The 22238-nt window shown below is 44.6% G+C and overlaps 1 protein-coding gene across 1 annotated transcript in view; it reads left to right on the plus strand.

Annotated features, from left to right (window-relative positions):
* Positions 1–22238, plus strand: part of DNAH6 (dynein axonemal heavy chain 6) — a 363279-nt gene that overhangs the window by 248709 nt on the left and 92332 nt on the right. The window contains exon 64 of the mRNA XM_044304479.1: positions 15346–15536. Within this exon, the coding sequence (XP_044160414.1) occupies positions 15346–15536 (191 nt within the window). The remainder of the gene's footprint in view (positions 1–15345; positions 15537–22238) is intronic.

Below are 22238 nucleotides of genomic sequence, written 5' to 3' on the forward strand. Positions count from 1 at the left end.
TGGGTTTGGTTGTCATGTCAAACTTGCAACACCCCTGAGGTACCAGTACAGTGGGAACCACCAAAAATGACTTAATTTTTTAAAACTACAACTCCAGGGAATTCAGCTAGGGGCAGGGCTCCAGATTGCGACCAAAATGGTCGCCAATGCGACTTAGAATTTACAAATGGCGACAAGACTTTTTAGTCTTGTCGCCATTTGCGACTAGACCCGCCGTTGCACCTCTAAATACAGCGGCGGGGCACAGGAGCTGATAGTTCTCTGCCCCGCCGCCGATGTTCTTCTCAGCAGCGCAGTGGAGAAGGAGTCTCCCTCCCCCTGTGCTGCTGCTGCCGCCTCCGCCTGTAAGAAGAGACGGGAGGAGGAGGGGAGGGGCTGTGGCCTCTGCGCCACCAATGAAGAAAACTGACCTGTAATACAAATACAGGAGGCAGCTGCCGGAATCAAATAGCTGGCACCCGACATTTGTGACAGGGAGCTGCGATCAGCTGCAGTTGAGTTAACCCTTCAGGTGCGGTATCTGAGGGGTTAACTGACGCTGATCGCAGCTCCCTGTCACAAAGGTCGGCTGCCGGCTATTTGATTCCAGCACCCGCCTCCTGTATTTGTATAAGAAACATTGGTGGCACAGTGCTCCCCCCCCCAACACCCCAGTATAAGAAACATTGGCTCAGTGGGAAGTGCCAATGAGGGTTAAAAAATAATAAAAAAATTAACTCACCTCCTCCAGTTGATCGCGTAGCTGCCGGTCTCCTGTTCTTTCTTCAGGACTAGTGGTGACGTCACTGAGCTCATCACATGGTCCATTACCATGGTGATGGATCATGTGATGTATAATGTGATGAGTACAGTGATGTCACCACAGGTCCTTTGACAGGTCCTGAAGAAAGAACAGGAGACGATCAATTGGAGGAGGTGAGTTAATTATTTTTTTATTTTTTAACCCTCATTGGCACTGCCCACTGCACCACCAATGTTTATTATATTGAGGGGGGGCACACTGCGCCACCAATGTTTATTATACTAGGGTGTTGGGGGGGGCGCACTGCGCCACCAATGTTTATTATATTGGGGGGGCGCACTGCGCCACCAATGTTTATTATATTGGGGGGGCGCACTGCGCCACCAATGTTTATTATATTGGTGGGGCGCACTGCGCCACCAATGTTTATTATAGTGGGGTGTTGGTGGGGCGCACTGCGCCACCAATGTTTATTATAGTGGGGGGGCACACTGCACAACCAATGTTTATTAAATTGGGGGGGGGCACTGCGCCACCAATGTTTATTATATTGGGGTGTTGGGGGGGCGCACTGCACCACCAATGTTTATTATATTGGGGGAGCGCACTGCACCACCAATGTTTATTATATTGGGGGGCGGCGCATTGCGCCACCAATGTTTATTATATTGGGGGGCGGCGCATTGCGCCACCAATGTTTATTATATTGGGGGATGCACTGCGCCACCAATGTTTATTATATTGGGGTGTTGGGGGGGCGCACTGCGCCACCAATGTTTATTATATTGACCTTCTACTATGCATTCTGCATTAAAGAATGCTATTATTTTCCCTTATAACCATGTTATAAGGGAAAATACAGTGAATAGACTTTCATCCTAGCAACCATGCGTGAAAATCGCACCGCATCCGCACTTGCTTGCGGATGCTTGCGATTTTCACGCAGCCCCATTAACTTCTATGGGGCCTGCATTGCGTGAAAAACGCACAACATAGAGCATGCTGCGATTTTCACGCAACGCACAAGTGATGTGTGAAAATCACCGCTCATGTGCACAGCCCCATAGAAGTGAATGGGTCCGGATTTAGTGCGGGTGCATTCCGGTATTTTGAATGCCAGATCTGGCACTAATACATTCCTATGGGAAAAAATGCTGGATCCGGCATTCAGGCAAATCTTCAGTATTTTTCGCCGGAGATAAAACCGTAGCATGCTGCGGTTTTATCTTTTGCCTGATCAGTCAAAATGACTGAACTGAAGACATCCTGATGCATCCTGAATGGATTGCTCTCCATTCAGAATGCATGGGGATATGCCTGATCAGTTCTTTTCTGGTATAGAGCCCCTGTGTGCCGGAAAGGAAAAACTCTAGTGTGAAAGTACCCTAAAATATTAAGTTTACCTCCCCCTTTACCAATTTTACATATAAAATATATAAACAATAAATAAATAAACATATTACATAGCGCTGTCCAAACTATTAAATTATTAAAAAATATCTCCTATGCGGTGAGCATTCACCATTTTTTAGTCACCTTGTCACCCCAAAAAATAGGATAGGACTGTTCTATTATGGGCCGAACGTTTCATAAAATGCGAAATGCACGCGGCTTTTTTTGGTGTTTTTTTTTTTGGGCGGTATTGAGTATCGCAATACTTTTTTATGGTGACAAAAGCGAATCAAAATTTTGGTATTAAAACAACCCTACGCCGATCTGATCGGCGTAGCGTTGTCACGATACCAAAATTTTGATTCGGTTTCGATTTGGCGACTAAAAATTTGATTTGGCGCCTACATTTTTCAGTTCAGGAGCCAATGGCTACTAGGTATTTTTTTTTGTCTGGAGCACTGGCTAGGGGTGTAGTGATGATTTTGACCCTACAGATATTTCATAGAATTTATTAACATTGGACTGGGAAAATGAAAAATACATTTTCTTCCAATGGTAGCCCTAAATTTTTCATTTTTGCAAGGGTTAAAAGGAGAAAAAGCACCACATAATCTATTACACAAATTCTCTCAAGTATGGAAATACCCCAGATGTGGTCATAAACGTGTGGTCATGTTTGGGGACATGAGAGCATGCAGAAGGAAAGTAATGGCATCTGGATTTTGTAACATGGAATTTGTTGAAATGGTTTTTAAAAGTCCTAAATGTTTTAAATTGTTGTTGATGACTGAGCTGTGGGTTGTTTTTTGTGGGACAAGCTATAGTTTTCATTAGGAAATTTTTGGGGTACATATCACTTTTGGTTCACTTTTTATAACATTTTTTGAAAGGTGAGGTGGGCAAAAATTGCTATTCTCTCAGTGCTTTTTATTTTCTATGGGCAAACATTACGATATACTAGATATGATTAATTTATGTGGCGGGTTGATATGGTTATGGCAATACCAGATTCAAATAGTTTTTTTCATGCTTTACTACTTTTGCATCATAAAATCACTTTAAAATAAATCTTTTGCAGTTTGCTTTACCATTTACTTTCATTCGGAATATTTAGATTTTTACCAATTATGTGTTTATTTTTATTTTAGCCACTTACTGTATAGATGAGTGGAGATTGGAAAAAGCAATTTTTTACAAAAAACATTTTTAAGTTAAGAAATTGTGGTCCAATTGCTGGTACAATACACTGCAATAGATATCTATTGTACTGTATTGAATGTGTCAGTTTTACACTGACAGTGAGCCTCTAGGCCTAGCAGGCATCTGTACATAGCAGACCCAGGAGCCTTTGAAAGAACCTTGCGATCGTGTCGTGGAGGGCCTGGCGAGGGAAAGAGGGAGCTCCCTCTGTAAACCCATTAGATGTAGCGGTTGCTACAGAATGTAGCATCTAAGTTGTGAAGATGCTGGTCTGAACTGTTGCTGCAGGGTGTTGGCTGTATGTTGATGGTGGCGGCATACCTTCTGAGACACTGTCATCATTATGCTGTAAATGTATGGCATGATGTGTTAAAGTTATAAATGCTGTGCTGTACATTTATGGCATGGTGTGCAAAGGGTTAAAGGAGTTGTGCCATGAGTGATGTGATAATGAAAACCAGACATAATATAATACATGACAATCTATTTCTAACAAAGCTAGAACCAGCCTTGTACCTCACATGGCTCCAGAGATGCTTTTTGCTACAGCTTTTTCCCGTGACTGTCACAGCTTAGAACAGTAGAGTGGCTGCTATCAGTTGAACAATGGAAGGATGGAACTGAGGATGTGTGATCACCTCATTAGGTGGTTGTGCACATTAATATATAGATTAAACACCAGGGGGCAACATTATAATGTAGTAAAGAGAATATTGCACAACTGGATCATTTGTGTAACAAAAAGTAAGTTGCAAAAGTAGCTAGTTTTTCATGCTGAATTATATTACAATGACAATGATTTTGGTCATAATCCCCTCAAGCATCTATTCACAATATGCCATGCTTGCATATACACCAAAAAAGGCTCCAAAAATATACCTCTGATGTAAGACTGTGATGTATCCCTTGAAATAGGCATGTAGTGGGATATGTTGTCAGTTTTTTTACTGTAAAGTATTGTGGGTGTTATGATCAGTGGGTGAGAAACCACTGTGTCAACCAAGCATTTTGACTTTGGGCTATATCTAAGGGCATTATTCTGGCAGTCCCTGGGATTACACCCTTTAACCCCCTATACCGGGATCTGGGGTTTGCTGTAGGGGAGCCACTAGGCTGCTAACTCCTGGAATAGTCCCATTGACAAAGATCACCAAGGAATCAAACAAAACTTGTAGTCAGAGACAGACCAAAGTTAGGGCAGATAGAATTTGTGCAAATTTATGAAATATGTCCGAGGTCAGGGCAGGCAGTGAAGGGTCAATACAGTAATCAGGCTCTGGTCAGACAGCAGAGAATCAGAGTCAGGAATCACGCAGAAGTTGATACATGGGCAGACAAACAGAATAACACACAGGGACTGGCAAGCTAGATCAACTTATTGCTCAGGTAGCCTCTTGTAGTAGAAGGTGTTTTAATTACCCTGAGGTGGCCAGCCATAAGCAGGGGGTGATTAGGGTGTATGTGTGCTGCCCTTTTAACAGCCAAGGAGCATGCACATGTTCTGACAGCAGACAGAGCAGGCCAGGCAGAGAAGTGCAGCCAAAGATGGAGGGTAGGATCCTGGCTTCATTGTGAGAGTGCAAGGGAGGGACAGAAGGTCCAGACCACTGGATGGCTCATACCCCCTGCTGGAAGAGTGATACAGCAGTGGGTATGAGCCACCATAGTAACAGGAGGGGAGGTATGTATAGTATTGTACAAAATAGTACAGTATACCATACTACCCATGTCTCAAACAAAGGTATACTAAAGGTACACTAATATACAGATGAAATCCTGTTATGTGTACATACATACTGTATTATTAGTAATATTGGAGGCATAGCAAAAATTACACTGGAGTTCCTTAGATGAGTTGATGCATACTCCCAATTTCAGGTTAAGAGGGCCCAACCAACACTTTACCTGTCAACCCAGCTTTTTAAGATTATAGAGATAAATTGCCTACAATGTATTTACAGATCTTATACAGTATATAATATAACTAGTGTTGATCGAGCATGCTCGGCCGTACACCCGCTTGGCTTGAGCATCGCAAAGTTCGGCCGAACACCGCGTGTGCTTGAGTCAGTGTATTTAAATGTAATTTAGCATCTATTTCTAAAAAGTTTCTGCCAGAATTTGAACTCCCAACCCCTTGTACATTAGAGGCAAAGACCTTATCCACTCAGCCATAAAGCTGAATGCTAAACTGTGTTAGAAAAACCTCACAGTAGCTTCTGATCTAGTGATTATTCCTATTCAGCAGAAGACTTATTTAATATTTCTGTGCAGGTTAACATGTAGCTGTATAGTGTAGTGGTTAACATCCTTGCCTCTAATGTACAAGGTTGGGAGTTTGAATCCTGGCAGAAACATTTCAGAAATAGACATTAAATTTATATATATATTTTTAGTAATTGTAAAAAATGTATGGCACAAAATAAATCTGTAATTACCCAAAAAATAAAAAAAATTACAAATAAAATAAAATGTATATACAGTCAGGTCCATAAATATTGGGACATCGACACAATTCTAACATGTTTGGCTCTATACACCACCACAATGGATTTGACTTTAACTGCAGACTGTCGGCTTTAATTTGAGGGTATTTACATCCAAATCAGGTGAACGGTGTAGGAATTACAACAGTTTGCATATGTGCCTCCCACTTGTTAAGGAACCAAAAGTAATGGGACAATTGGCTTCTCAGCTGTTCCATGGCCAGGAGTGTGTTATTCCCTCATTACCCTAATTACAATGAGCAGATAAAAGGTCCAGAGTTCATTTCAAGTGTGCTATTTGCATTTGGAATCTGTTGCTGTCAACTCTCAAGTGGAGATCCAAAGAGCCGTCACTATCAGTGAAGCAAGCCATCATTAGGCTGAAAAAACACAACAAACCCATCAGAGAGATAGCAAAAACATTTAGGCGTGGCCAAAACAACTGTTGATCTCAAAAAGAAGGAACGCACCGGTGAGCTCAGCAACACCAAAAGACCTGGAAGACAATGGAAAACAACTGTGGTGGATGACCGAAGAATTCTTTCCCTGGTGAAGAAAACACCCTTCACAACAGTTGGCCAGATTAAGAACACTCTCCAAGAGGTAGGTGTATGTGTGTCAAAATGAACACTCAAGAGAAGACCACCAGACTGAATACAAAGGGTTCACCACCAGATGAAAACCATTGGTGAGCCTCAAAAACAGGAAGGCCAGATTAGAGTTTCACAAACAACATCTAAAAAAGCCTTCACAGTTCTGGAACAGCATCCTATGGACAGATGAGATCAAGATCAACTTGTACCAGAGTGATGGGAAGAGAAGAGTATGGAGAAGGAAAGGAACTGCTCATGATCCTAAGCATACCACCTCATCAGTGAAGCATGCTAGTGGTAGTGTCATGGCGTGGGCATGTATGGCTGCCAATGGAACTGGTTCTCTTGTATTTATTCATGATGTGACTGCTGACAAAAGCAGCAGAATGAATTCTGAAGTGTTTCGGGCAATATTATCTCCTCATATTCAGCCAAATGCTTCAGAACTCATTGGACGGCGCTTCACAGTGGTGATGGACAACGACCCAAAGCATACTGTAAAATCAACCAAAGAGTTTTTTAAGGGAAAGAAGTGGAATGTTATGCAATGGCCAAGTCAATCACCTGACCTGAATCCGATTGATTATGCATTTCACTTGCTGAAGACAAAACTGAAGGGAAAATGCCCCAAGAACAAGCAGGAACTGAAGACAGTTGCAGTAAAGGCCTGACAGAACATCACCAGGGATGAAACCCAGCGTCTGGTGATGTCTATGCGTTTCAGACTTCAAGCTGTAATTGACTGCAAAGGATTTGCAGCCAAGTATTAAAAAGTGAAAGTTTGATTTATGATTATTATTCAGTCCCATTACTTTTGGTCCCGTAACAAGTGTGAGGCACATATGCAAACTGTTGTAATTCCTACACCGTTCACCTTATTTGGATGTAAATACTCTCAAATTGAAGCTGACAGTCTGCAGATAAAGCACATCTTGTTCGTTTCATTTCAAATCCATTGTGGTGATGTATAGAGCCAAAAAATTTACAATTGTGTAGATGTCACAATATTTATGGACCTGACTGTATAATCATACTTCTGATTATACAGTACAGACCAAAAGTTTGGACACACCTTCTCATTCAAAGAGTTTTCTTTATTTTCATGACTATGAAAATTGTAGATTCACACGGAAGGCATCAAAACTATGAATTAACACATGTGGAAATATATACATAACAAAAAAGTGTGAAACAACTGAAAATATGTCATATTCTAGGTTCTTCAAAGTAGCCACCTTTTGCTTTGATTACTGCTTTGCACACTCTTGGCATTCTCTTGATGAGCTTCAAGAGGTAGTCACCTGAAATGGTCTTCCAACAGTCTTGAAGGAGTTCCCAGAGATGCTTAGCACTTGTTGGCCCTTTTGCCTTCACTCTGCGGTCCAGCTCACCCCAAACCATCTCGATTGGGTTCAGGTCCGATGACTGTGGAGGCCAGGTCATCTGGCGCAGCACCCCATCACTCTCCTTCATGGTCAAATAGCCCTTACACAGCCTGGAGGTGTGTTTGGGGTCATTGTCCTGAAAATTGAAAAATAAATGATGTTCCAACTAAACGCAAACGGGATGGAATAGCATGCCGCTGCAAGATGCTGTGGTAGCCATGCTGGTTCAGTATGCCTTCAATTTTGAATAAATACCCAACATTGTCACCAGCAAAGCACTCCCACACCATCACACCTCCTCCTCCATGCTTCACGGTGGGAACCAGGCATGTAGAGTCCATCCGTTCACCTTTTCTGCGTCGCACAAAGACACGGTGGATGGAACCAAAGATCTCAAATTTGGACTCATCAGACCAAAGCACAGATTTCCACTGGTCTAATGTCCGTTCCTTGTGTTCTTTAGCCCAAACAAGTCTCTTCTGCTTGTTGCCTGTCCTTAGCAGTGGTTTCCTAACAGATATTCTACCATGAAGGCCTGATTCACACAGTCTCCTCTTACCAGTTGTTCTAGAGATGTGTCTGCTGCTAGAACTCTGTGTGGCATTGACCTGGTCTCTAATCTGAGCTGCCGTTTACCTGCAATTTCTGAGGCTGGTGACTCGGATGAACTTATCCTCCGCAGCAGAGGTGACTCTTGGTCTTCCTTTCCTGGGGCGGTCCGCATGTGAGCCAGTTTCTTTGTAGCGCTTGATGGTTTTTGTGACTGCACTTGGGGACACTTTCAAAGTTTTCCCAATTTTTCCGACTGGCTGACCTTAATTTCTTAAAGTAATGATGGCCACTCGTTTTTCTTTACTTAGCTGCTTTTTTCTTGCCATAATACAAATTCTAACAGTCTATTCAGTAGGACTATCAGCTGTGTATCCACCTGACTTCTCCACAACGCAACTGATGGTCCCAACCCCATTTATAAGGCAAGAAATCCCACTTATTAAACCTGACAGGGCACACCTGTGAAGTGAAAACCATTTCAGGTGACTACCTCTTGAAGCTCATCAAGAGAATGCCAAGAGTGTGCAAAGCAGTAATCAAAGCAAAAGGTGGCTACTTTGAAGAACCTAGAATATTTTCAGTTGTTTCACACTTTTTTGTATATAAATTCCACATGTGTTAATTCATAGTTTTGATGCCTTCAGTGTAAATCTACAATTTTCATAGTCATGATAATAAAGAAAACTCTTTGAATGAGAAGGTTTGTCCAAACTTTTGGTCTGTACTGTATATAAATGCATAATATGTGGGAAACTACTACTGATGTTTTAGCCATAATATATTTGTCACGAGGGTGTCAAGAGCCACGTCTGACTCCGTTATACCCGGGGTCAGGAAGTCGCAGCGGGTGGCTGCGCGCTCTATGCCTAAAGATCACGGTGTTTCTTAGTGTTTGTTTTCTGTGTTTGCCTTGCTATCCTTTTTGTCTCACTCAGGGATCCGTAGCTTCTCCTCCTCAGCTGTTTCTTGTCTGCCACTCCCAAACTCCTTATATTCGCCTCTCACACTTCTCTTGTTGCCAGTTATAGAGCTTCCTGCCTGGACATCTATACTGACCCACTGGAGCTGAGAATCTGGTTGTTGTTCCAGAGTGCTATCCTCCGGATCCCTGTTGGGCTTTTGTTGTCTCCTGTTGTTGCCCACCTGGGATTATATGTTTAGTTTGTATTGTCTGTCCTCCCCTTGGTGTTTTCCTCTAGAGCTAGTGGTGCGGACTAGTGTTCCCACCGCCCTGTTCACTATCTAGGGCTCATCCTAGGGAAAGCCAGGGTTTTAGGCACGTGATCGGCGTACGGGTGAGGAACCCGTCTAGGGACGACAGGGCAGCCAGGTGCCAGACGCAAGGTGAGTCAGGGGTCACCACCTTCCCTCTCACTAGGGCAGGGCCTCCCTCTGTTCCTCCCTCCGTGTCACGTATGTGACAGTTACGCCGATCGTGATATTATAACTGGCCCTTATTTTTTGAGAAAAAAAAAAAATATTTAATTTTTTTTTCTCTACTTAGAATCCAATATGGATCCTATTGCTGCTTTGGCAAAACAGCTTCAAGGCCTGTCTTTGGAGGTGGCAGGATTGAAGGCGTCTGTCCTCCAACAGCAGCAGCAAATGCAGCAGACCGTAAGCCCAGCGGTTGCTATGGGTAACCAGGTTGTTACAGAACCCAAGGTTGTTCTTCCTGACAGATTCTCTGGGGGAAGGGACAAATTTGTGTTGTTCCGTGAGGCCTGCAAATTATATTTTAAGCTGCGCCCTTACTCCTCAGGTAATGAAGAACAGCGGGTGGGGATTGTTATTTCCCTGCTTCAGGGGGACCCGCAATCCTGGGCGTTCTCGTTACCCCCTGGTTCCCAGGCTCTCCGGTCAGTGGAGGGATTTTTTGGGGCTTTGGGTCTCATATATGATGACCCTGACCGTGTCGCCCTGGCTGAGTCGAAGTTACGGAGACTCCTACAAGGAGATCGGCCAGCAGAGGAATATTGCTCAGAGTTCCGCAGGTGGGCTACGGATACTCAGTGGAACGACCCGGCTCTCAGGAGTCAGTTCTGCTCTGGGTTATCTGAAAGGGTTAAGGATGCGCTGGCGCTGTATGAGACTCCCCTTTCCCTTGATGCTGTTATGTCCCTCTCTATCAGGATAGATAGACGTCTTAGGGAGAGATCGAAAATTCCTGAGCAATCGGTAACCTCTCCCAAGCAGCAGTTAGTCTGTACGGACTTGGATGAGCCTATGCAGCTAGGAGGAACTTCTCGTCAGGTCCGTCCTCCTGAGGTTCGCCGTAGGTGGGGGGCTTGTTTTTTCTGTGGGGGGAAGGGTCATTTCATTAATGTCTGTCCCTCCTTTCCCAAAAACAAAAGACCGTCGGAACTACTAACCCCAGGCTGTGCGGAGGATGTCAGCCGGGGGGTATACGTTTCCTCCATACGAACATCTCAATTTGTGTTGCCAGCGGTTATTGTTTTTGGTGTTAAGACGGAGTCTATTTCTTTTTTTCTAGACAGTGGTGCAGGGGTAAATTTGATAGATGCCCATTTTGCCCGCACTATGGGTTTGTCTCTCTGTACGCTGCAGAGACCCATTCCCATATTCGCTATTGACTCTGCTCCTCTGTCTCAGAGAAACCTCACTCACGTTGTCCATAACTTACATCTTCGGGTAGGGGACCACCATAAGGAGCGTCTTTCATGTTACGTTCTGGAGGGCCTTCCCTCTCCTGTGGTATTGGGTCTTCCCTGGTTGGTAGCGCACAATCCAGTGGTGGATTGGCAGGCCAGGGAGATATTGGAGTGGAGTGAGCATTGCAGAGAGAATTGCTTAAATAACAATTGCTTAATCGCCTCCATAGCTTCCCTACCTACATTTATTTCGGACTTTGAGGACGTTTTTTCTGAAAAGGGTTGTCAGAAGCTACCACCTCATCGTCCTTATGATTGCCCGGTTAACCTGATTCCCGGTGCAAAATTACCCAAGTCCAGGTTGTATAATCTTTCGGGTCCCGAGAGACAAGCCATGAAAGATTATATCTCCGAGAGTCTGGCCAAGGGACACATCAGACCCTCTTCTTCACCCGTGGCTGCAGGGTTTTTCTTTGTTAAAAAGAAAGATGGGGGCCTGCGTCCTTGCCTAGATTTCCGTGAGCTAAACCGGATAACCGTCCGAGACCCATACCCTCTTCCTCTCATTCCTGACCTGTTTAATCAGATTGCGGGTGCTAGGTGGTTCTCCAAACTTGATCTTAGGGGGGCCTACAATCTGATTCGTATCAAGGAAGGGGATGAGTGGAAGACAGCTTTTAACACCCCTGAGGGGCATTACGAAAATTTAGTCATGCCTTTCGGTCTGACCAATGCCCCTGCTGTCTTCCAACATTTCGTTAATGATATTTTTAGTCATCTCATCGGCAGGTTTGTAGTCATATACCTAGATGATATCTTAATTTATTCGGCTGATCTGAAAACACATGAAGTACATGTCAGGCAAGTACTGCAGGTCCTACGGACGAATAAATTATATGCGAAAATTGAAAAATGTGTCTTCGCCGTTCAGGAAATACAATTCCTGGGATATCTATTATCTGCTTCAGGTTTCCGTATGGATCCTGGGAAGGTCCAGGCAATTTTAGATTGGGATCTTCCTGAGAACCTTAAAGCTCTACAACGGTTTTTGGGTTTCGCAAATTTCTACAGAAAGTTTATTAAAAATTATTCAGTGATCGTTAAACCCCTTACTGACATGACTAGGAAGGGGACTGATTTTTCTAAATGGTCTGACGCCGCTAAAATTGCATTTTCCTCTCTAAAAGAGAGATTTACCTCGGCACCTGTTCTAATTCAACCTGATGTCTCCCAGCCTTTTATTGTTGAAGTTGATGCGTCGGAGGTGGGAGTGGGGGCTGTATTGTCTCAGGGTCCGTCTCCTGGCAAATGGCGTCCTTGCGCTTTCTTTTCCAAAAAATTATCTGCAGCAGAAAAGAACTATGATATTGGAAATAGGGAACTGTTGGCGATTAAACTGGCGTTTGAAGAGTGGCGTCACTTCTTAGAGGGAGCAATCCACCCCGTCACGGTAATTACGGATCACAAAAACCTTCTGTACCTAGAATCGGCTAAGCGTCTCACCCCTAGACAAGCTAGGTGGTCGCTATTCTTTACCAGATTTAACTTTGTAATCACCTATCGTCCTGGGGCAAAAAATACCAAGGCAGACGCATTGTCTCGTAGTTTCCCTGGAGGGGGTAATGTTAGTGATCCGGTACCTATTTTACAAAGAGGAGTGGTTGTCTCGGCTGTACACTCTGTTCTAGAGGGAAAGGTGTTAGAGGCCCAGGGGGACGCCCCGGCCTCTTGCCCCTCAGAGAAATTGTTTGTACCGTTAAACCTGCGTCTTGAGTTATTGAAGGAACATCATAATTCGGCACTTGCTGGGCACCCAGGTAGTAAAGCAACCTTGGAGCTATTGTCTCGTCGTTTTTGGTGGCCAAGGTTGCGTCAGGATGTAATAGATTTCGTGTCTACTTGTTCTACTTGTGCACGCGCGAAAGTCTCTCATACACGTCCAGCAGGGTCTTTATTGCCACTTTTCATCCCCAATAGACCATGGACACATCTATCAATGGATTTCATCACTGACTTACCTTTGTCTGCGGGTAAAACAGTTATCTTGGTAGTAGTAGACAGGTTTAGCAAAATGGTACACTTTATTGCGCTACCCGCACTTCCTAATGCTAAGACTCTTGCTCAGGTGTTTATCAGTGAAATCGTGAAGCTTCACGGGGTCCCTTCCGATGTGGTTTCGGATCGGGGAACCCAGTTTATTTCTAAGTTTTGGAAAGCTTTTTGTACCCGTTTAGGGGTACACTTATCCTTTTCCTCAGCTTTCCATCCTCAGTCGAATGGACAGACTGAGCGTACCAACCAAAACCTAGAAACATATTTAAGGTGTTTTGCGTCTGAAAACCAAGAGGTGTGGTCATCATATTTACCGTTAGCCGAGTTTGCCATAAATAATCGCCGTCAGGAATCCACTGGCAAGTCACCATTTCTTGGTGCATACGGTTTTCATCCCCAATTTTGTACTTTCAAAGAGGGGGGGTCTTCTGGGGTTCCCGAAGAGGAACGGTTTTCTTCATCTCTTTCATCGGTATGGCAGAAGGTGCAAGCTAACTTGAAAAATATGAGTGGTAAATACAAATGCATGGCCGATAAGAAACGGTCGCCAGGTCCGGACCTAGGAGTGAATGACTATGTGTGGTTGTCTACTAGGAATATTAAGTTGAAGGTTCCCTCTTGGAAACTGGGTCCTAGGTTCATTGGTCCTTATAAAATTGTAGCCGTCATTAACCCTGTGGCTTTTCGCCTGGAGCTACCTCAGACTTTTAAGATCCATAACGTCTTCCATAAGTCGTTGCTCAAGAAGTATGTTCCACCTCTAGAACCATCACCGCTGCCACCTCCTCCTGTTGTTGTGGATGGTAATCTGGAGTTTCAAATATCCAGAATTGTTGATTCTCGTCGGGTCCGCCGCTCTCTTCAGTATCTGGTGCATTGGAGGGGTTACGGTCCCGAGGAAAGAATGTGGGTTCCAGCGTCAGAGGTAAACGCCAACAGGTTGATTCAGGCTTTCCATGTCTCTCATCCGGAGAGACCTGGTCCTGAGTGTCCGGAGGCCCCTCGTGAAAGGGGGGGTACTGTCACGAGGGTGTCAAGAGCCACGTCTGACTCCGTTATACCCGGGGTCAGGAAGTCGCAGCGGGTGGCTGCGCGCTCTATGCCTAAAGATCACGGTGTTTCTTAGTGTTTGTTTTCTGTGTTTGCCTTGCTATCCTTTTTGTCTCACTCAGGGATCCGTAGCTTCTCCTCCTCAGCTGTTTCTTGTCTGCCACTCCCAAACTCCTTATATTCGCCTCTCACACTTCTCTTGTTGCCAGTTATAGAGCTTCCTGCCTGGACATCTATACTGACCCACTGGAGCTGAGAATCTGGTTGTTGTTCCAGAGTGCTATCCTCCGGATCCCTGTTGGGCTTTTGTTGTCTCCTGTTGTTGCCCACCTGGGATTATATGTTTAGTTTGTATTGTCTGTCCTCCCCTTGGTGTTTTCCTCTAGAGCTAGTGGTGCGGACTAGTGTTCCCACCGCCCTGTTCACTATCTAGGGCTCATCCTAGGGAAAGCCAGGGTTTTAGGCACGTGATCGGCGTACGGGTGAGGAACCCGTCTAGGGACGACAGGGCAGCCAGGTGCCAGACGCAAGGTGAGTCAGGGGTCACCACCTTCCCTCTCACTAGGGCAGGGCCTCCCTCTGTTCCTCCCTCCGTGTCACGTATGTGACAGTTACGCCGATCGTGATAATATTTCCATATATTATAATATATATTCTAAATATATAATAATATATGTAAATATATTATGGCTAAAAACATGTGTGTGTATATATATATATATATATATATATATATATGTTTCTGCCGGGATTTAAACTCCCTATCTTTTACATTAGAGGCAAGGATGTTAACCACTACACTATACAGCTACATGTTAACCTGCACAGAAATATATAATTAGTCTTCTGCTGAATAGGAATTTTCACTTCATCAGAAACTACTATGAGGTTTTTCTGACACAGTTTAGCATTCAGCTTTGTAGCTGAGTGGATAAGGTCCTTGCCTCTAATGTACAATGTTGGGCGTTCAAATCCTGGCAGAAACTTTTCAGAAATTAGATTTAAATACACTGGGGTGTCCCCAAGCACTGACTCCATATATGGATATAGCTATATATGGATTCAGAGCAGGGGAAAGCCGAACTAGAGTCCCGACACCCTCCCCTATTCAGAGCAGGGGGTGTCTGGGGTTCTCCTATTAACTTTCATTGTGCTAGGTAGAACACCCGAGTTTCGCGAATGTCAATATTACATATAGCAGATTTTTTTTGTCTAACTGCTAAGTACTCCATAAAATTATTAAGAAGTTTCTAATGCTTTGAATTAAATTTAAATTTCTAGGTTGTCTTCGGTATCACAGAATTTGTGATCAATAATTTGGGAAAAAAATTCATCGAGAACCCACCAGTCGATCTTGCCACACTTTATCAAGACATGTCACCCTCTACACCATTAATCTTTATATTAAGCACTGGATCAGACCCAATGGGAGCATTTCAAAGATTTGCAAAAGAAAAGGGATACCTAGAACGGTAATCAAAATTTACATTTTCACACATTTTATATAATTTCTTAAATTTTGGTAATACTGATTGATGTATATGTATTTCAGCACCAAGTTCCCTTCTCCAATGCTTCCGGTCCCCACTGGACCAGTCAGTGGTCTTAGTGGTGACGAGTGCAGGCACGTCACTTCACCGCTGCCACTGCTGAGGCCATTGATTGGCCAGCAGCAGACACATACTGTATATGTAGATTAGAGATGAGCGAAATTCTCAAAAATTCGATTCAGCCCATTCGCCGAATTTTCAGAAAAGATTTGATCCGAATTTATTCGCAGCGAATCGCATTAATAAACAGCTATTTCCTGGCTGCAGAGAGAATGTATAGTGGTGTAGAACACTGTGCCTTGCAGTAACACGCATAGGGAGTCTGCTGTGGTAGTGAAACAATACTGTGAGTCAGTATGACACGGACATGACAGGCGTCGCTCTTAGAATCACTGCACACTTCACTTACTTGGGCATTTACAGGGCAAAAACTGACCAAATAACTCAAGTGTCAACTCAGCCTTACCTTTCGATGTTAGCCCCAGGTATAAAAAAAAAAAACGTGCAGAGGCTCAAGATCCTACTGTAGCATGAAAGAGCGAACTCCTTTTACACCATCAGCTAATTCCACATAGATGTCTACAGAACCTGTTGTATTAAACGCTTATCCAAGTAGAGCCCCCCTGACAGATTGGAGAGGGTGTCAGCAGTAAGTTTGTGTTGACGTCACTGATTATTTTGCCCTTCCTCTGATCCGTCAGAACAATAACACCCTAAAAACGGATCCTGTCTGAGCATCCGCCTTCACTCGATCAGCATTTGGTCAGTAATCCATCAGTATTGCTAAAGCCCCCAAAAAACAGGAGTGGATCCAAAACAGAGATGACACGTGAATGGAATATTTGCATGTCTTCTGTGTTTTGTACCCACTCCTGCTTTTGGCTACCAAATCAAAAGCCAATTCTGATGGAACCATACAGGCCTTACAGCTGCTACACAGACAGGATCCGTTATGCGTCTCATTTTTCCTTCCTTCTGACAGATCAGAAGAAGGGTCAAATAAATGATGATGTCAGCCAGGCCAAAAAGGCAAAATAGTGGCCCAGTCATGGAGTGGGAAGGGTGGGAGAACATCTATCTATCCCAATGACATTGGGGTAAAGTAGCAACAGCATGGGGAGACCACAGAGTGGCCCAGTGACATAGTGGGGAGGTGGCAGCTGCATAGGGAGACCACAGTAAATGATTTACATAGTGTTGAGGTGGTAGCAGCATGAGGAAGCCACAGAGGGACCCAGTGACATAGTGTTGAGTTAGCAGCAGCATGAAGAGGCCACAGATTGGCAAGGTGAGATAGTGTGGAGGTGGCAGCAGCATGAGGAGGTCAAAACCACAGAGTGGCACAATAACAGTATGGAGGTGGCAGCTGCATAAGGAGACCACAGAGTGACCCAGTGACAGAGTTGTGAGTTGGCAGCAGCATGAGGAGACCACAGAGTGGCAGTCTCTCCACATTTTGGGCGAACAGGCGAGTACTCCTTGGGGTAACTATGGCCCCCGCTGCAATAAACAATCGCCCTGATGCCACACTACTGGCTGGGCAGGACAGCTTTTCCAGGGCAAACTCGGACAATTGCAGCCACAAATCCAGTTTGGCTGCCCAGTAGTCCAGCGGATCTTCAATGTGGGGTGGCAGGATGCTGTCCAGGTTTGCCACCACCTGCTGGTTCAGGTTCTGCTCCAGGTCTAGCTGCTGCTGCTGGTGAGTAGTTTCTTCACTATGCGGGTTAAGATTTCAAGTTGATGCTGATGGAGGTAGTACTGCTCCTACCCCCCCTCCACCCCTCCACAGCAGCCATGGCAGTGGAACGAGAGCGCAGAGGATCTGGTCAGACCTGCGAGAAGGATGGACAATGGCGCAGATAGGCAGTGGCCAACTGATTACATAGGATGTCTTTATGGTAGTTCAGTTTGTCCTCCCTCTCAGCGGGTATAAAAAAGGCCCCCATTTTAGACTGGTAGCGATGGTCCAACAAGGTGGAGCAGAAGTCATCCCTCTGCGGAATGGTGACAATTCGGCTGACACTACCCAAGCAAGTGAGCATGCAGCGGGCCATTTGCGCAAGCGACTCAGATGGACTCCCTGCCTCCATCTCCACTGCATACTGCCACGGTGTGCCTGGGTCATATGCCTCTTTTTCCTCATCTCCCTCTTGCTCCTCCAGCTGCTGCTCCTCCTCCTCCTCTCCTGTCACCTGTGTAGAAAAACCACAGGTGACAGGTCCAGCTCCAATGTCCTCCTCCTCCAGTTCAGCCCACACAGGGCTCATGTGGTCGTGAGAGTGTACTCCTGCACCAGGTCCATTCACGCATCTTAAACCTAAAAGTATTAGAATACCTCCCCCACAGGATTCTCCAGCTCTTAAGAAATCTGGAATCTGATACAAATATTGTGTGCAAACCATCTGATAAAGATGGTAATGTTGTGCTAATGGACCACCCAACATATCAAAATATGTGTTTGAGACTCTTAGATGATAGGACTTGTTATTCTATTCTTCCATCTAATCCAGCAGCTAGTTTTTCTGGCCAACTTGAATCCATCCTCATAGAAGCCTTTGAGAATGGTTTGATTTCGAGGGATGAGTTGAAATTCCGGATACCATCACATCCACAAATTCCAACATTCTACTCTCTTCCAAAAATCCACAAGGGGCATCCTCCCCTTCTGGGACGTCCCATTGTGTCAGGGGTGGGTTCTATCACTCACAGCATCAGTACGTATGTTGACAACATTTTACGTCCTTTTGTGTCAGCCTTACTCTCATATATAAGGGACACAAATGGGGTATTACAGCTGTAGAGTATTTCCTTAGTACACGAAGGACACGATATAAGTCACATTCTGAGTTTGTTTTACAATCACTTGAGTTCATACTGACACATAATTACTTCATCTTTGAGACACGTTACTTCCACCAGCTTAGGGGTACGGCAATGTGGGTAGCCCTTGTGCGTCCAGTTATGCCAATCTATTCCTGGGCTGGTTGGGAGGACACTATTGTATTTAATGAACCATGTCGTCAATGGGCCCCTAATATTCTATTCTGGGGGAGGTATATTGACGACGTGTTTATCATTTGAGATGGCACCAGTGACTCATTTACATAATTTGTTACTTACCTCAATGTCAACACTATAGGCCTCAGATAACAGTGCGGGGATAACATATACCATACGTGATTTTGCAAACTGTCAAACACAGGGAGTTATTTATCTATGTACTTGCAGTTGTCCGCTAAATTTTGTTGGCAAAACCAAACGTGAACTGAGGAGACTAGTTGGTGAACTCTTGGGAGATGTAAGGAATCGTAAAGATAAAACTATTGCACGCCATGCACTTGATGTACACAATGGCGATGGGAATACACTTGAATTCCAGGTCATTGAAGTCATACGGCAATCACCAAGGCGTGGCGACTGGGACAATAGAATTCTCTGACAGGAAGCCCAGTGGATATGCCGTCTCAAAACTGTGTATCCCCTGGGACTTAATGAACAGATTTCCTTTAGTTGTTTTATTTAGCCTGTCTCTCTCTAAGTGATAATAACCGTACTCTATGGTGATCCGCTCACAAGAGTGTGACCTTTAGATGATCTGCAGATTATCGAACCGAGATAGGTTCCTTTTAAATATATCAGTTTCCGGGACCTGTTAGGGACATTACCTCTCTGTCCCCACAGCTGAATCTGTGTCCCTTAAAACCCCTTCTTAAGAAAGTCTGACTTAATGGTGTAACGATATGGGGGGATTTATTTATGCTATAGCACCCTTGTATTTTCTAATTAACTTTAATGGTCCCTATTTATGCTGCAACCACTCCCCCTCCTTCTTATAATAACATTGCTGACATCCTTGGCTCCTCCTAGCTCTCCTCGTACACTCCTGTATGCGTTTCATATCCAGGAAGTGTCAGGGAGAATAGCGCTTGAGCACTTCCAGTTTCGGATCCACCTGTGCATTCCACACCCCCCGCGTGCATTCCAAATACCGGAAGTTGCGTTGATACCGATGTTTCTTCGCTATTTGCCAGTCTTGAGGGTGGAGTATCATCTTAGGCACCAATTTTAAGGTATATAAGATATGGTGACTCTAGTGCAAGTGCACCTTACCATTCCAGGATGTCTTTCAGATACATTATCATAATATGATGTCTCTGATATAACTACTATCGTTTTTTGGCTCAAGAACATCGGATATATAACTGTCCAAATTGATGCCTGCAACTTTTTTGAGTATTAATTTTCCTGCAACTATTTGAAGTTAAGCTGATAACATCTGATTATTTATCATCGGTCCCCTGATGAACCAGCTTTTACTGACACTGGGGAAACGCGTCGGGACAAGCTACAAAAGGAGAATCTACTAAGAAAGGACAAGTACCTTTAACCTCCGTTGACAGGGTCTAAATAGGCGACAGTGAGGGCTTGGCCACCGAGAGGTGGGGTCGCACCTTTCTGGGCGGGTGCTCTGCCTGTAGGCAGGGGTAAAATAAGGGACACACTAGGGATTTTATCAGCCTATGTTGTGGGATATCAGCCTATGTTGTGGGACCCTGTTCTGCCTCTGCAGCTCAAGGAGGGTGTGCTTGGTGGTTTACAAGTGGCTGAAGTGCATGCAAAGTTTCCTGGCCATTTTTAGGATGTCTTGCAGATGGGTGGAAGACTTCAGGAACTGCTTGACAACCGTGTCCTCAGCCTCAGAAGTAGAAGTAAAAAAAAATAAAACTACAATACAATCAGGGCCGGTGTAAGGATTTTTGTCAACACAAGCGAAGCTACATTTTGCCCCCCCCCCCCCATCAGAACTCAGTGGGGGTGATGTAAAAAGGAGGGGGAAAAAGTGACATGGGGTGGGATTCGAAATGTGACACGGAGGGGGTGATGTGACATGGAGTGGGGAAAAATGTGACATGGAGGGGGAGAAATATGACATGGAGGGGGAGAAATGTGAGATATTGGGGTGATGTGAAATAGGGGAATTATGTGCCATGGGGGGAAGAAATGTGACACAAAGGGGGTGATGTAAAAAGGAGTGGGAGAAATGTGACATTTCTTCCTCTCCATGTCAAATTTCTCTCCCCCCATGTCAAATTTCTCTCCCCCCATGTCACATCTCTCCCCCCTCCATGTTACATTTCTCCCCCCTCCATGTTACATTTCTCCCCCTCCATCCATGTTACATTTCTCCCCCTCCATCCATGTTACATTTCTCCCCCTCCATCCATGTTACATTTCTCCCACTCCATCCATGTTACATTTCTCCCCCTCCATCCATGTTACATTTCTCACCCTCCATCCATGTTACATTTCTCCCTCTCCATCCATGTCACATTTCTCCCCCTCCAATCCATCCATGTCACATTTCTCCCCCTCCAATCCATCCATGTCACATTTCTCCCCCTCCAATCCATCCATGTCACATTTCTCCCCCTCCAATCCATCCATGTCACATTTCTCCCCCTCCAATCCATCCATATTACATTTCTCCCCCTCCATCATGTCCATGTCACCACACACCCCAGTCACATTTCTCCCCCTCCATCCATGTCACATTTCTCCCCCTCCATCCATATTACATTTCTCCCCCTGCTCCATCCATGATGTCACATTTCTCCCCCCTCAATCCATGTCGCATTTTTCCCCCTCCATCATGTCCATTTCACCACACACCCCAGTCACATTTCTCCCCCTCCATCCATGTCACATTTCTCCCCCTCCAATCCATCCATATTACATTTCTCCCCCTCCATCATGTCCATTTCACCACACACCCCAGTCACATTTCTCCCCCCTCCATCCATGTCACATTTCTCCCCCTCCATCATGTCCATTTCACCACACACCCCATGTCACATTTCTCCCCCTCCATCCATATTACATTTCTCCCCCTGCTCCATCCATGATGTCACATTTCTCCCCCCTCAATCCATGTCACATTTTTCCCCCTCCATCATGTCCATTTCACCACACACCCCAATGTCACATTTCTTCCCGCGGGCCGCACAGACAGACTACTCAGAGACATTTGTCCAATTGTCTTGTCCCCCCTCCATTCATATCAACACCACAAAGAAATGAGTAAACTAATTTCCCATAAAAGTACTGTTTATTAAATAATGCCAATAAAATCACATAGTATTTTTAGACAATAAATACATATTTCGTTTTAACATTAGTAGAAATATCTAATATCTAGCGCCACCTTCAATCGCAAATGAATAATAACCAGCTTTCTAGGATGATACATGAAAATGAATAGTCAGAGCAGGCTGAAGTGACATCTTGAGAAAGGCATCCTCAGTAATAGAATCAGCTCCTGCACACATCTATTAGTGTTCAAATCATAAGGCACATCATACCTTAGCCATAGTTAGTGAAGTGGTTGGTGAAGTGGCCGCTAGCTCCTCGACGCGCGTTTCGCCGTCTCGCTTCCTCGGGAGGAGTGAAAGGTTAGAGGGGAATATAGCTGGTTTTAAAGGAAGTGACTCCAATGAAAAGTAGCGCTTTGTATCAGCCGGTACGGCGCATGACGAATCCCCTCCATTCATGTCACATTGTCACCCTGACCCCCCCCCCCCCATTAATGTTCTTCTGTTATGTTATGTAAGTAAAAACATTATG

The sequence above is a fragment of the Bufo gargarizans genome, chromosome 1 (genome assembly GCF_014858855.1).
Source record: "Bufo gargarizans isolate SCDJY-AF-19 chromosome 1, ASM1485885v1, whole genome shotgun sequence".
NCBI lineage: Eukaryota > Metazoa > Chordata > Amphibia > Anura > Bufonidae > Bufo > Bufo gargarizans.